At 43.7% G+C, this 13,689-nt stretch overlaps 1 protein-coding gene across 3 annotated transcripts in view; it reads right to left on the bottom strand.

The window, feature by feature from the left end:
* Positions 1-4,723: 4,723 nt before the first annotated feature.
* The window catches only part of ints4 (integrator complex subunit 4), a 60,106-nt gene continuing 51,140 nt past the window's right edge, over positions 4,724-13,689 (bottom strand). For 2 of the 3 annotated variants that reach the window (XM_048533136.2, XM_048533135.2), the window contains exons 21-23: positions 12,732-12,875; positions 8,600-8,720; positions 4,724-6,552 (exon numbers count right to left, since the gene is read on the bottom strand). In XM_048533136.2, coding sequence (XP_048389093.1) covers positions 6,353-6,552; positions 8,600-8,720; positions 12,732-12,875 — 465 coding nt within the window. In that variant the 3' untranslated portion in view covers positions 4,724-6,352. The remainder of the gene's footprint in view (positions 6,553-8,599; positions 8,721-12,731; positions 12,876-13,689) is intronic. The other variant, XM_048533137.2, reaches the window with a different exon arrangement.

A 13,689-nucleotide genomic window follows, 5' to 3' on the forward strand; every position in this document is an offset into this window, starting at 1 on the left:
TAAATAGACAGACGTTTTTAATTAGTAAGGGAATCAACGGTTACGGGGCAAGGACAGAAAAGTCAAGTTGAGAATGATCAAATCATTCAATGATCTCATTGAATAGTACAGCAGATTAGATGGTTTGATGACCTTCTTCTACATCTACATCTTATGATCTTTCTAAAGGATCAAGTCCTGAACATGTTTTCCCAGCGCAGGACATTTGTTTTGAACTCTAGGATAAGCTGGGATAAATTAACCACGAATTAAATTTCTTATCAAGCGGGCTAAGTAGCCAAATGCTTGGTTAATGAGATCAACTTTCGGGAGTGTCTTAAAGGAGGAAACATATAAAATAGGTTCAAGAGTAGGCCATTTAGCCCATCAGTCCTGCTGTGCCATTCCGTGTTCATTGGTTGATCCAATATCTCAAAGCCATACACCCATTCACTTGCCATACCCACTGACATATTCAGTATCAAGAAATCAATTTCTTTCTTAAATATAAAACTCCACAGCCTCAAATGGTAGACAGTTTCACAGGTCGACCACCCACAGAGTGAAGAAGTATTTCCTCATCTCAGTCCGAAATGGCCTACCATGTAACCTCAGATGGTGACTCCTTGTTCTGGGTCCCTGGCTAGGGGGAAGCATTATCGCTATATCCAGTCTGTCTAGTTCTTTCAGTATTTTATACATTTTGACTAGATTCCCTCATTCTTCTACAACCCAGCCACACTAAGACTGCCTGATTCCCCAAGAAAACATTTTATAGATTAAAAAAACATCTTCCATTCGTGAAAACATGCTTCACCCTGCTGTTCTCTCTCTGTTGCACAGATTGATGCTGCATCAAAACAGCGTCTGGTGTTTATATAACAGTTTCTTACAGTCATTCAACGCCTTTGTATCCTGAACTTTTTAAATACACTGAATAATACATCTTTGTATGTGACCAACTTTTGTAGAGAATGAAAATAAAATGGAAAAAAAAATCTATGGATGATGGGAATCTGAGATTAAAGTGGAAAGTGCTGATTCAACTCAATAGGTCTGTCACCATCTGTAGGCTAAAGTGCTTGGTAACAGGTCTGGCAGCATCTGTGGAGAATAAATCAGAGTTAATGTTTCGGGTCCAGTTACTCTCAGAATCTTCTGAGGAAGGGTCCGGTGACCCTCAGAACATTCTGAGAGTAACCGGACCCGAAAAGTTAACTCTGATTTTTTCTTCACAAATGCTGCCAGACCTGCTGAGCTTTTCCAGCAACTTCTGTTTTAGTTCCTGATTTACAGCATCTGCATTTCATTCGGTTCTTATTTCACTTGTTACAGTTAACGGATAAGGACAATTAGGAAGAGCAAAATGACACTCACAAACAAAAGAACTGAATCCAGAATATGCCTAATTGAGCTGCCTTAGCACAATACTTATAAAAACATACAAGATTTCTGGGGGATTTGATAGGGTGGTTGCAGAAAAATTGTGTTCCGTTATGGGAGACTCTAGGACCAGAGGACATCATCTCAGAGTAAGAGTTGCCCATTTAAGACAAGATATGAAGAAGAGCAAAAGCAGAGACAATAAGGATTGCAGATGTTAGAAACCAGAGTCTATAGGCATGAAGCTGGAAAAGTACAGCAGTTTAGGGGACATCAGAGGAGCAGGAATATCAACGTTTTGGCTGAAAACCTTCGTCAGGACTCCCCCAGTCCGTCCAAAGGGTTTTGTCCCAAAATGTTGACTTTCCAGCCCCTCTTCTGCTGTCTGACCTGCAGTGCTTTTCCAGCTTCACGCCTATGAACTCAGGAACAAAAACAGTAACTGCTGGAAAAAGCTCAGGAGGTCTGTCAAAATCTGACTTCAGTTCTGAAGTTGCTGCCAGACGTGCTGAGTTTTCTCCAGCAGTTTCTGTTTTTCTTTCAGATTTCCAGCATCTGTAGTTCTTTCTTTTATCAGAGATGGTGAGGAATTTCTTCTTTCAGAGGGTGGTGAATCTGTGAAATTTTTTATCACAGAAGGCTGTCAAGGCAGAATCATTAAGTATGTTCAAGGCTGAGATGGATAGATTTTTAATCAGTAAGGGAATAAAGACTTATTGGGAAGAGGTAGGAAAGTGGAATTGAGGATTATCGGATCAGCCACGATCACACTGAATTGCAAAGGAGACCGAATGGCTCACTTCAGCCCAAATGTCTCCTGATCTTTAAAAGCGAAATATTGTGGATGCTGGGAATCTGAATGCCACACAAAAGGGTAAAGGAGAAAACAAAAGACAAAACAAATAAATCAAAAGGGGAAACAAACATTTAGGACACAATGAAAACAATGGTTATGACTGAGGTTGTTAAACTCAGTGTTGAGGTCTAGAGGAATGCCACAATGGATGATGACGAGAGGTTTCTTGAGTTGCTCAGTGGAAGTCATGAACAGCAGATAAAACCTGGGAGAAAGGTGGTACCTCCACGTGACAAGCTTCCCCAAGCATCCAGATCTTTTATCTTCTAATTCACACCTCATTAAAGCCAAAACCTTTGCTTCTTCACAACATCCATTCCAACTCTCTTTGGCTAGTGGATCATGAAACCTTTCATTATTTAAGGAACAGAAACAGAAGTTGCTGGAAAAGCTCAGCAGGTCTAGCAGCATCTGTGAAGAAAATAGAAAACCAAGAGTCAACGTTTTGGGTCCAGTGATGCTTCCTCAGAACTCCACACTTCCTCAGTTCTGAGGGAGGGTCACTGGGCCCGAAACATTAACTCTTGATCTTTCCTTCACAGATGCTGCCAGACTTGCTGAGCTTTTCCAGCAACTTCTGTTTTTTTCCTGTTTTACAACATCTGCGTCCTTGCGGCTTTCGATATTTAATCTTATCGGTCCTCCGCCCTACTACAGATCTTTTCCTTTGTTCTTCTGCTCCTTTTCACTGGCTTAAAATCTTCTACATTTCTACCTAGCTTAAATTCTGATGAAAGGTCATCAACCTAAAATGCTAACTCTGATTTTCTCTACGCGGATGCTGCTTTGCCTGTTGACTATTCCCAGACATTTCTGCTTCAATTTCAGATTTCCAAAGGTTCTGTAAAGACTGGGTGGACTGAATAGTCTGTTTCATGTTGTATGATTCCATGAATGGCAACAATCCGATCCCTTGCCCCATTCATCATACCAAATGACTGTACTGCAACCAAATGTGGATACTGACAGCGCACAGCATATTACATAGCCACCTTGCACTCACAGCATTTTGTTGGAAAAATTATTCTTGCTTTTATCGGGAAGTTTTGCTGCAGTTTTGGTCAAGTGTCCTCTTGTCGCATTTCAAAGGTCATTGTGGAAAATAAAAGCTTATGGTGTTGGGCAGCACTTTGGTTCGGGGTAAATGGGCCTTTTTCAGGTAAGCAAGATGTAACAAGTGATGTACCGCAGGATCCAGTGCTGGGGCCACAATTGTATTCACTTTATGCAATGACTTGGACGACAGGGCAGATGGTATTGCTGTCAGATTTGTAGATGACATAAAGATATGAAGAAAACATAAAGCATCTACAGCAGAGTACAGATGGGTTAGGTGAGCAGACAAAGATCTAACAAATGGGAACACGTAAAAATGTGAAGTTGTCCACTTTGGTGGGAGAATAAAAGAGAAGTATATTGTCTAAATGGTAACGTATTGCCGAGCTTGGAGATGCAGAAGAATCTGGGTGTCCTAGCAAATGACTCATAAAAGATTAGTATGCAACTGCAGCAAGTAATTAGGAAAGTTAATGGATTATCATTTTTGTGGGGGGAATTGAATATAAAGGGAGCAGGTTGTGTTTTAGTTATACAAGACCCATCTGGAATACGGTGTACAAATTTTTAAAAATATTCATTCATGGGATGTGGGTGTTTCTAGCTGGGTCAGCATTCATTGCCTGTCCCAAATTGCCCTTGAGAAGGTGGTAGTGAGCTGCCTTCTTGAACCACAACAGTCCACCTGCTGTGGGTTGGCCCATGATGCCGTTAGGGAGGTAATTCAAGGATTTTAGCCCAGTGACAGTGAACAAACAGCAATATATTTGCCAGTCTGGATGGTGAGTAGCTTGGAGGACAGCCTGCAGGTGGTGTTCCAATGTACCTGCTGCCCTTGTCCTTCTAGATGGAAGTGCTCATGGGTTTGGAAGGTGCTGTCTGAGGATCTTTGGTGAATTTCTGAAGTGCATCTTGTAGATAGTACACACTGCTGCTACTAAGTGTCATTGGTGGAGGGAGTGGGATGTTTATGGATGTGGTGCCAATCAAGCGGCTGCTTTGTCCCAGATGGTGTTAAGCTCCTTGAGAGAATGAGCATAGCTCCAACAGCAAACAAAGTGGAGAGTATTTCATCACACTCCTGACTTGGTCATCTTATCTAAGGAAAGAATTAAATACATTGAAAGCAGGTTGGAGAAGGCTTACCAAACTAACAGCGGAAATGTAGGAGGGAGAGTGCCTAATGAGGCAAGGTCGGACAGACTAGAATTGTAACCAATGGAGTTTACTGGAGTTCAAGAGTAAAACGACATTGGACTGAAACATAAAAGGGGTCTTGACAGATTAGATGTACAGAAGACGCTTCTTCTTGTGGGTGAATCTAGAACTGGCTAAGATTCCCAAATTAAGTTCCATTAACTCCATCTGTATCCTCCATGTGCTCATGCTTCCATCTCCAGGAATTAGGAGCTCAGAGAAGTAAGTTTCTCAGTCTCTCAAAGAACAAAGTTTCTGTGAAAACCATTTCCAATTTATTTGTTTAAAAAGAAATAGGTACCAACTGCACCCACAAAAATAAAACTTGTTCATTAAAGGCAACTTCGCACTGTGCTCTGGATCGGCCAATGTCTCTGCCTCGATTTATACGTACTCAGGATCTCACCATGACAGAGTAGTTTAAAAACACTATTCAGAGTGGCACCCGACATTTTGAAAAATGAAGCTCAAGTCCACACGTCTACACAGGGTAATACACAAACTAGTCCATTACTGGGCAGTAAAAGATTTGGCAGATTATTGAAGCATAAGATTGAGATAGCTCTGCAGGGTGGGCACTCACAGGATGTTTCCAATTGTGGGGAGATCTACCACTGTTTAAAAAGCTCTCCCACCCAAGATGGAGGAATTCTTCCTTCATATTTGGAATTCTCTTCCCCAGCAATTTCTGTATCATTGAATATATTCGTGACTGAGTTGATAGATTTTTGATCATCAAGGGTTTTGGGAGGCAGGTAGGGAAGTCTAGCTGAGGCACAATCCCATTGAATGGTAGAGTAGACCTGATGGCCCGAATAGCCTGTGTCTAGCTCACGTTCCTATGGAGGACTGAAACAAGATTACCTGCCCCAGTAGCTTCCCAAAACCACATCCAGCAAGTATGTCCCGCTCCCAACACTCTGCATTATACACAGGAGCTCACGGAACTAGCGTGTCAGGCAGTGGGTTTGCAGACTCTGGAGTTAACACAGTGGATGCAGTGATATTAGGGGTTCCTGCCCCCTAACTCTAGACTCTGTTTGAAAGTAAGGCACTAGTTTACACCCAGCCGTGATTTCATAAACATTTACCTGTCCAGATTCCATCTTGGTGTCAACTCTCAACTTGTGCCAGCTGGCTACTCCACATGGGAACCAAGTCAGCTAGACTCAGTCTCATTCTCACAAACCTGGAGTGTCTGGCAGTGGTGGGCAGTCACTGGATGATGATCAGATGCTAGAACCCTGGCATGATTTCCTTCCCCCACCCCCGTTCTCTCTGGGCTTGGGGTTCAGACTACATTTCGATGGACTCCACAGGCGAGGCCCAGCTTATTCAATACCAAGCTGCAGCCTTCAGAAAGGATCTGGGATTAGACCCTGGGCTGTGCTCTGCTGTGAAACACAGAGGTAGGGTTGTACAGCTGTGACTACTGTCATGTGGGCCAGCAAGTTCAGAATCGAATCTCAAGCAAAACTCACTTCTGGGTCACTCCATGTTGCAAAGGACTTACGCATACCCCAAAAATTAACAGTTCCTGAGTCATGTGCCACTCATATTTACCTTTGCCTGAACAGTTCAGTGCCTGAAACAGTGCAGAGCTAAAATAAAAAAAGTCTTTAACAGGCAGCATGAGATTTATCTCAGGGTCTGTTGATTCCAGTTGATTCTGACATTCCCAATTACCAGTTAGACTGTCTGAATAATGAGGCTGCTTTCCCAGCTTACAATCCCTGCCGATTCCCAATGTTTTGATTCAAGGCCGGACAACAAAACTGAGCAGATCCCATCAGCTGGTTCACATGCTTGTCTTTTAACATCCTTATCCAGCTCAGCTGAGTCTTATTCCTCTCTCTCTTGTATCCCTGACACTGCTCCTCCTCAGCGCCTGGCTGGTTTGGGCATCAGGTAGACCTTGACTTGTTTGCTGAGATTAATGGTGCCCTCGATGATATTGTCTGTCTGTGGCAAGCCATCCAGGCTGTCGCTCCAGGCTGACCTGGAGCCCGCAGTCAAACTGCACGTCCTGCTTCTACTCGAACTGTAGGCCAGGAGCAGCTGCACCTCAATTTGACAAGGCTCTGTGGGATAGGATGGAATAAAATAAGGTCACCGAGGCTCCCTTTTCTCCTTGAATTGTTTCTTTAAACTTTTGACAAAGCTTTTGACCATCTCTCCTAATACCTTTAGAAAGAAAGCAAAAGTTAACGTTTAAAGTCTAGTGACTCTCCTTCAGAACTGAGGGGTCACTGGAATCATAACTATGTAACTGTTTACTTCAGTTAAGTTCCTCACCCATGGAACCCAGAAAAAAACAGCAGGCCATTCAGCCCTGAATGTTGTCCATCATTCAATGATCTCATGTCTGATCTGTGGCCTAATTTATATACGTGTCTTTGGCCAATGTCCCTTAATATATTTGTTCAACAAAATTTTATCGATAGTCAAAGCATTAACTCTTTTTTTTCCTCTCCACAGGTGCTGCCAGATTTGCTAAATTTCTCCAGCAATTTTGGTTTTATTTTCAGATTTCCAGCATCTATAATTCTTTGTTAAATTCTCCAAATCGTTTAATGTATTTGATTTGTCAAATTGTTGGATAATGTTCCTACTAAGAGTCTTGGACCATTTTACAGATACAAGTTGTTGTTATCAAGGGTATTGAGAGACGTGTATGCGCACACACAGAGCCACAAAAGCAGCCTGGGCTCCAAAGGGAGCAACATCTCCACTGGGCCAGCCCATCAGAGTTTCAAAGACCACCTTCAGCACAGGGGACCAGAGGGAACACTGGACATTTTGGGTGAACTGTTATCTATATCACTGTTTGACTTTGACATGAATAGTGGGTTGAATAAATTTCAGCAGAGGATCAGCGTTTTGAGAAAGGAGGGCACTGAATCAGAAAAATAGCAGAGGGCAAATGACATCGGGTGCAAAATCTTCAAATCTCTTCCTCAGAGTTTACAGTGTGCGCATCCGGAGTTCCCACATTAAGATCCTGCCCATCTGAAAGAAGGGTAACTTGGGAATTTGGGTGGGTAATAAATGCTGGCCCGGCCAATGATACTCAGATCCCGTACAGGAATATAAAACCCCAAACTAACCCCTAAAGTTTCCATTTTTCTGATCCTGGTGCCTTTTGCACCAACACCTCGTTCCACAACAAGCCTCATTCCAATACCATCTCATGGCTGGCCACAGTGCCTTCAGAGCTTTTCTTATTCTTTCATGGGAAGTAGACATCGCTGCCATTGAACCTAACTATTTTAGGGGACAGTTAAGAGATACCTACGTTACTGTGGGTCTGAAGTCACAGATAGGCCAGACCAGGTAAGGATGGCAGATTTCCTTCCTTGAAGTCACTTCTGAACCAGATGCTTTTTAATAACGATTGATGACAGTATCATGGTCACCCTCATCAGGCCCTGCCAGCAACGCCCTTGTCCCACAAGAGAATTTTTAAAGATGTAACTAAGCTTCCAATCACCCCCACCTCACATTTCTGGCTTTGGTTCTGTGTCCATTCTTTGACATAGGATAAACATCACAGAAACAGGCCTTTCAGGCAAAACAGGCTTCTGCTGGTGGTTACGTACCACACAAGCCTCCTGTCCTTCTTTAATTCACTAGACCAACTTAATTTTTTTAAAAATTCCTTCATGGTATGAGGGTGTTGCTGGCTGGGCCAGCAATTATTGCCCATTGCTAGTTGCCTTTGAGGTAGTGGTGAGCTGCTTTCTTAAACTGATGCAGTCTGTGTGCTGTGGGTAGACCCACAGTACTGTTAGGGAAGGAATTCCAGGATTTTAACCCAGCAAAACTCAAATGAATGATGATGTATTATAACACTGATACGAAATTGCCAAATAAGTCACATAATTCAAGGGTCAAGTGATGGTCAACAAACACCAGTTTTGCCCAGTGAAGCCCACATCCATTGAAAGAATAGGTACCCTAGCTCGTTCTGTTTTTAACAGATATAATCTCCCAATTCTGGTATTATCCTTGTACGCCCCTTAAACATTTATTCTGGTCCCTGAACACCTATGATGCTGCGAAAGACTGTGTTATCTCTATAGTTATGTTATGCTAGGCTCTTGTTATTTCAGCACTAAACAGGTTTACCTGTCCAGGCTGTGTGAGAGAGATAGACTTGTGTAATCAATCTGTGTCTTCCAGGCCCAGGTTTGCGAAAATCAGCTGGCTTAGGGTGGATGATGTGTGCCTGCCCATCCGGATACATGATCTGTAAGTGACACCAGAGACAACTTCAGTTACATAGCTGCCCAGTTCCTTGTTTGCAGTGGATCTCCTGACAGACCTGCCTGTTTGCACCTGCTCTATTCAAGGAGACAGAAGAATTTTTGGCTCACCTTAACAGATTAGAGATAACTGAAAAATGTTTTTTTTTTGCGTTGACCTGTTCTTTGACCCAGCAAACTTTTTCAATCTGCCGGAAAGATCAGTGGAAGCAGATTCAACAGAAATTTTCAAAACAGAAAATAAATCACGATGAGAAGAGATTGAAGAAACTGGACATGTAATGTCTAGTTTTGCTGACAGAGGCATCATTGGAACTTGTAGAAGTTCTGACAGAGTGTGACAGGGTAGATATTGTTGGGACGTTTCCCCTGTCTGTTGAGTCCAAAACCAGGAGATACACTATCAATCAGAACAAAAGGTAACCCTTTTAGAACTGAGATGAGGAGGAATCTGTTCATTCAAGAGAGTGATGAATCTTTGGAATTCTCTACCGCAGAGAGCTATGAAGGCTCAGTCCTGAGTATGTTCAAGATAAAGATTGCTAGATTTCTGGATATAAGTGGGATAGTGGAGAATTAACCTGAAGATGATTATTCAAGCATCAAGCTGATACAGTCATAGAGTTGATTCAGAGTAATACAGCATGGAATGAGGCTCTTGGGCCCAAGGTGACCCTGGTAGTGGGTTCCAATTGCCTGCATTTGGTCTATATTCCTCTAAACCCTTCTCATCCAAGTACCTAACCAAATGCTGCTCACTTGTTGCTATTTTACTTGCCTCAACCACTGGCTCCAGCAGCCCATACTCACCACTCTCCACGTGAAGAGGCTGCCCCTCAGGCCCTCCTTAAATCTATACCCTCTCACCTTAAACCTATCCCTGGGAAAAAGACGATATGCATTTATCCTATCTATGCCCCTCATGAGTTTATACACCTCAATAAAGGTCACCTCTTATTGTCCTACATTCTAAGGAATAAAGTCCAATCCTGGCCAACCTCTCCCTATATTAGCGTGAGTAAAGGGAGTCAGCATGGCTTTGTGAGGGGAAGGTCATGCCTTACAAATCTTATTGAGTTCTTTGAGGAAGTCAAGAGACAGGTTGATGAGGGTCGAGCAGTGGATGTGGTGTTCATGGACTTCAGCAAGGCATTTGATAAGGTTCCCCACGGCAGGCTCATTCATAAAGTCAGGAGGTATGGGACACAGGGTGATTTGGCTGTCTGGATTCAGAATTGGTTGGCTGACAGGAGGCAGAGAGTGGTTGTAGATGGTAAGTATTCTGCCTGGAGGTCAGTGCTGAGTGGTGTCCCACAGGGCTCTGTTCTTGGGCCTCTGCTCTTTGTAGTTTTTATAAATGACTTGGATGAGGAGGTTGAGGGGTGGGTTAGTAGGTTTGCTGAGGACACAAAGGTTGGAGGTGCCATTGACAGTATCGACGGCTATGGCAGGCTTCAGCAAGACATTGACAGAATGCAGAGCTAGGCTGAGAAATGACAGATGGAGTTCAATCTGGATAAATGCAAAGTGATGCATTTTGGAAGGTCGAATTTAAATGCTGAATATAAGATTAAAGGCAGGATTCTCGGCAGTGTGGAGGAACAGCGGGATCTTGGTGTTCAAGTGCATAGCTCCCTCAAAGTTGTCACCCAGGTGGACGAGGTTGTTAAGAAAGCATATGGTTTTTTGGCTTTCATTAACAGGGGGATCGCGTTTAAGAGCCGCGAGGTTATGCTGCAGCTCTACAAAACCCTGGTGAGACCACACTTGGAATATTGTGTCCAGTTCTGGTTGCCCTATTATAGGAGAGATGTGGAGGCTTTGGAGACGGTGCAAAGGAGGTTTACCAGGATGCTGCCTGGACTGGAGGGCTTGTCTTACGGGGAGAGGTTGACTGAGCTCGGACTTTTCTCTCTGGAGAGAAGGAGGAAGAGAGGTGACCTGATCGAGGTGTACAAGGTAACGAGAGGCATGGATAGAGTTGATAGCCAGAGACTTTTCCCCAGGGCAGGATTGACTGCCACGAGGGGTCATAGTTTTAAGGTGTTAGGAGGAAGGAATAGAGGAGATGTCAGAGGGAGGTTCTTCACCCAGAGAGTTGTGAGCGCATGGAATAGTTTACCAGTGGTAGTCGTGGAAGCGGAGTCATTAGTGACATTTAAGCGACTGCTGGACATGCACATGGACGGCAGTGAATTGAGGGGAATGTAGGTTAGGTTATTTTATTTTTGGATTAGGATTATTCCACGGCACAACATCGTGGGCCAAAGGGCCTGTACTGTGCTGTACTTTTCTAAGTCCTATGTTCTATAACTCAGGCCTACTAGTCCTGGCAACTTCCTCATAAATCTTTGCACACTTTCCAGTTTAACTATGTCTTTCCTACAACAGGGTGACCAAAACTGTGCACAATACTCCAAGTGTGGCCTCACCGATGATTTATATAACTGTTACATAATGTTCCAACTCCTATATTCAATACCTCGACCGATGATGGCCACATGCTAAATGCGTGCTTCTCCACCCTATCACCTGTGACGCTGCTTTCAACAAATTATATACTTGTATTCCTAGCTCCCTCTGTTCCAGAACACTCCTCATGACCTTACCATTTACTGCACAAGTCTTACCTCAGTTTGACTTTCCAAAATGCACCACTTCACGCTTATCTGTATTGAATTGCATTTGTCAATCCTCAGTTCACTTGCCCACCTGATCAAGATCCATCTGCAATTTTTGATAACCTTCCTCACCCACCAACGATACCTCCTAATTTTGTATCATCCATAAACTTACTAATCATGCCTTGTACATTCACATCCAGATCATTTATATGAATAATAAATAACAAAGGGCACAGCACTGACCCCTGTGGCACACCACTAGTCACAGTCCTCTAGTCCAAGAAACAACCTTCAACCATCACTCTGCTTCCCACCATCAAGCCAATTTTGAATCCAATTAGCTAGTTCTTGCTGGATTTCCACGCAACCTAACCTTCATGATTAGCCTGCCATGTGGAACTTTGCCAAAAGCTTTACTAAAGTCCACATAGACAACATCCACTACGCTACCCTCATCCAACCCCTTGGTTACCTCTTCGAAAAACTCTATAGGATTTGTCAGACATGACTTGCCGTGCACAAATCCACGTTGACTATCCCTATTAATCAGACCCTGACTATCCAAATGTTGGTTGATCCTGTCCCTCAGTATCCTCTCCAATAACTTGCCTACCACTGATGTCAGGGTCAGTGGCCTGTAGTTCTCTGCCTTGTCTTTGCTACCCTTCTTAAACAATAGAACACCATTAGCCACCCTCCAGTCTTCCGGAACTTCACCAGTGTCTAAAGATGAAGCAAAAATCTCTGCAAGGGCTCTGCAATTTCTTCCCTGGCCTCCCACAGTGTCCAAGGATGGACATGATCAGACCCAAGGGATTAATCCACCTTAATGTGCTTTAAGGCCACCAATACGTCCTCTCTGATGGTATGTGTGCAGTCTGAAACATCCCCACTTGTTTCCCTTATTTCTTTAGCAGCCATGATTCTCTCCCTCAGTAAACTCTGCGGAGAACAATTCATTATAAATCTCCCCCATCTCCTGTGGCTCCACACAGACACAGCCATGCTGATCTTTAAGGGGACCTACTCTCTCCCTGGGCACCTTTTCACTCTTAACACAACTATAAAAGCTCTTGGGATTATCTTCAACCTTACCTGCCAGATCAATCTCATGATGTCAGGAAGCACTTCCTCACATTAAGGGGAGTGAGAATCTGGAACTCTCTCCCACAAAAAGTGGACGAGTGTACACTGAAAATTTGAAAACCATCAAAACTCTCAATTCCCTCAATATTCAGAGATTTAATGACTGCTGTAACTGCTCCGCAACTGAGCCCCCACCATCCTCCTGGGTTGAGAATTCCGCGGAGATAAAGTACGCGACTGCTTGATAGGTACAGTGCATGCCCCATTGATTTTTTGGCCACATACCTGCACCTTGACAGTGTTCTGGGGATCCTGCACATGCTGTAGCGTGGCATCAACATCCAACGCTACCACCAGGCCAGAGGTGAATCTCAGAGGGTTGTCAGACTCTCCTGTTGGCTCAATGATTGTCGCAGAGGCTCGGTGAACCTACCAAACAAAAGTGTTAGTCCAGTATGAGAAGCAGCTGCAGTTCCTGTCCCATTTGCCCTCCTCCTTCCAGAGGACCTGATCAGACCCAAGGGATTAATCCACCTTAATGTGCTTTAAGGCCACCAATACGTCCTCTCTGATGGCATGTGTGCAGTCTGAAACATCCCCACTTGTTTCCCAATAGCTGCAAGGCTAATTTCAACACCTCCCTGGACCACGCTGCTGACTGTACAGCACACTGTTAACACTGCACAGCACTACCAGCTTTCACTATGCTGACCTTGTTTGCTGTGCTGAATAAACAGCCACCACCTGACCACAGTTATCCTACAAACCAATGTGACACTAACGGAGTTTGGACTGGCTCTGAGCTAGACAATGAAGTTTATAATACCAGATTATGTCAACTGCTATATCATACAAGGCGAAAAGAGTATCAGGCAACTCTTTAGCCTTCATCTTCCTAGAAAGAGGTTGTCCTAGCCTATCACATTCACGTCCTGCAGATTCTGTGCAGCATCCTGGAGCAGGTTTTAAGGCCAACAGTCATATTCAGTCCAAAGTGCTGTGGTTCACCCCAACTGCTCACATTTATTTTCTTTTTAAACATTAGATTACATAGGATCAATGTTCCTGCCAAGCAGCATGGCTGCTTAGAGGGCCAAGCGTGCTGGTCAGTGTGTTACACACTGGTGTCTACAAATGAAAGTAGAAGTCAACACCACATACAGACCTTAGAGGTCTGCACACCCAGAGACAAAAATTAAGGGAAACGTAATATCAGATACTTGTTGGCAAGACTTTGATGTAG

Source organism: Stegostoma tigrinum, chromosome 6, assembly GCF_030684315.1.
Source record: "Stegostoma tigrinum isolate sSteTig4 chromosome 6, sSteTig4.hap1, whole genome shotgun sequence".
In the NCBI taxonomy this organism is placed as follows: Eukaryota; Metazoa; Chordata; class Chondrichthyes; order Orectolobiformes; family Stegostomatidae; genus Stegostoma; species Stegostoma tigrinum.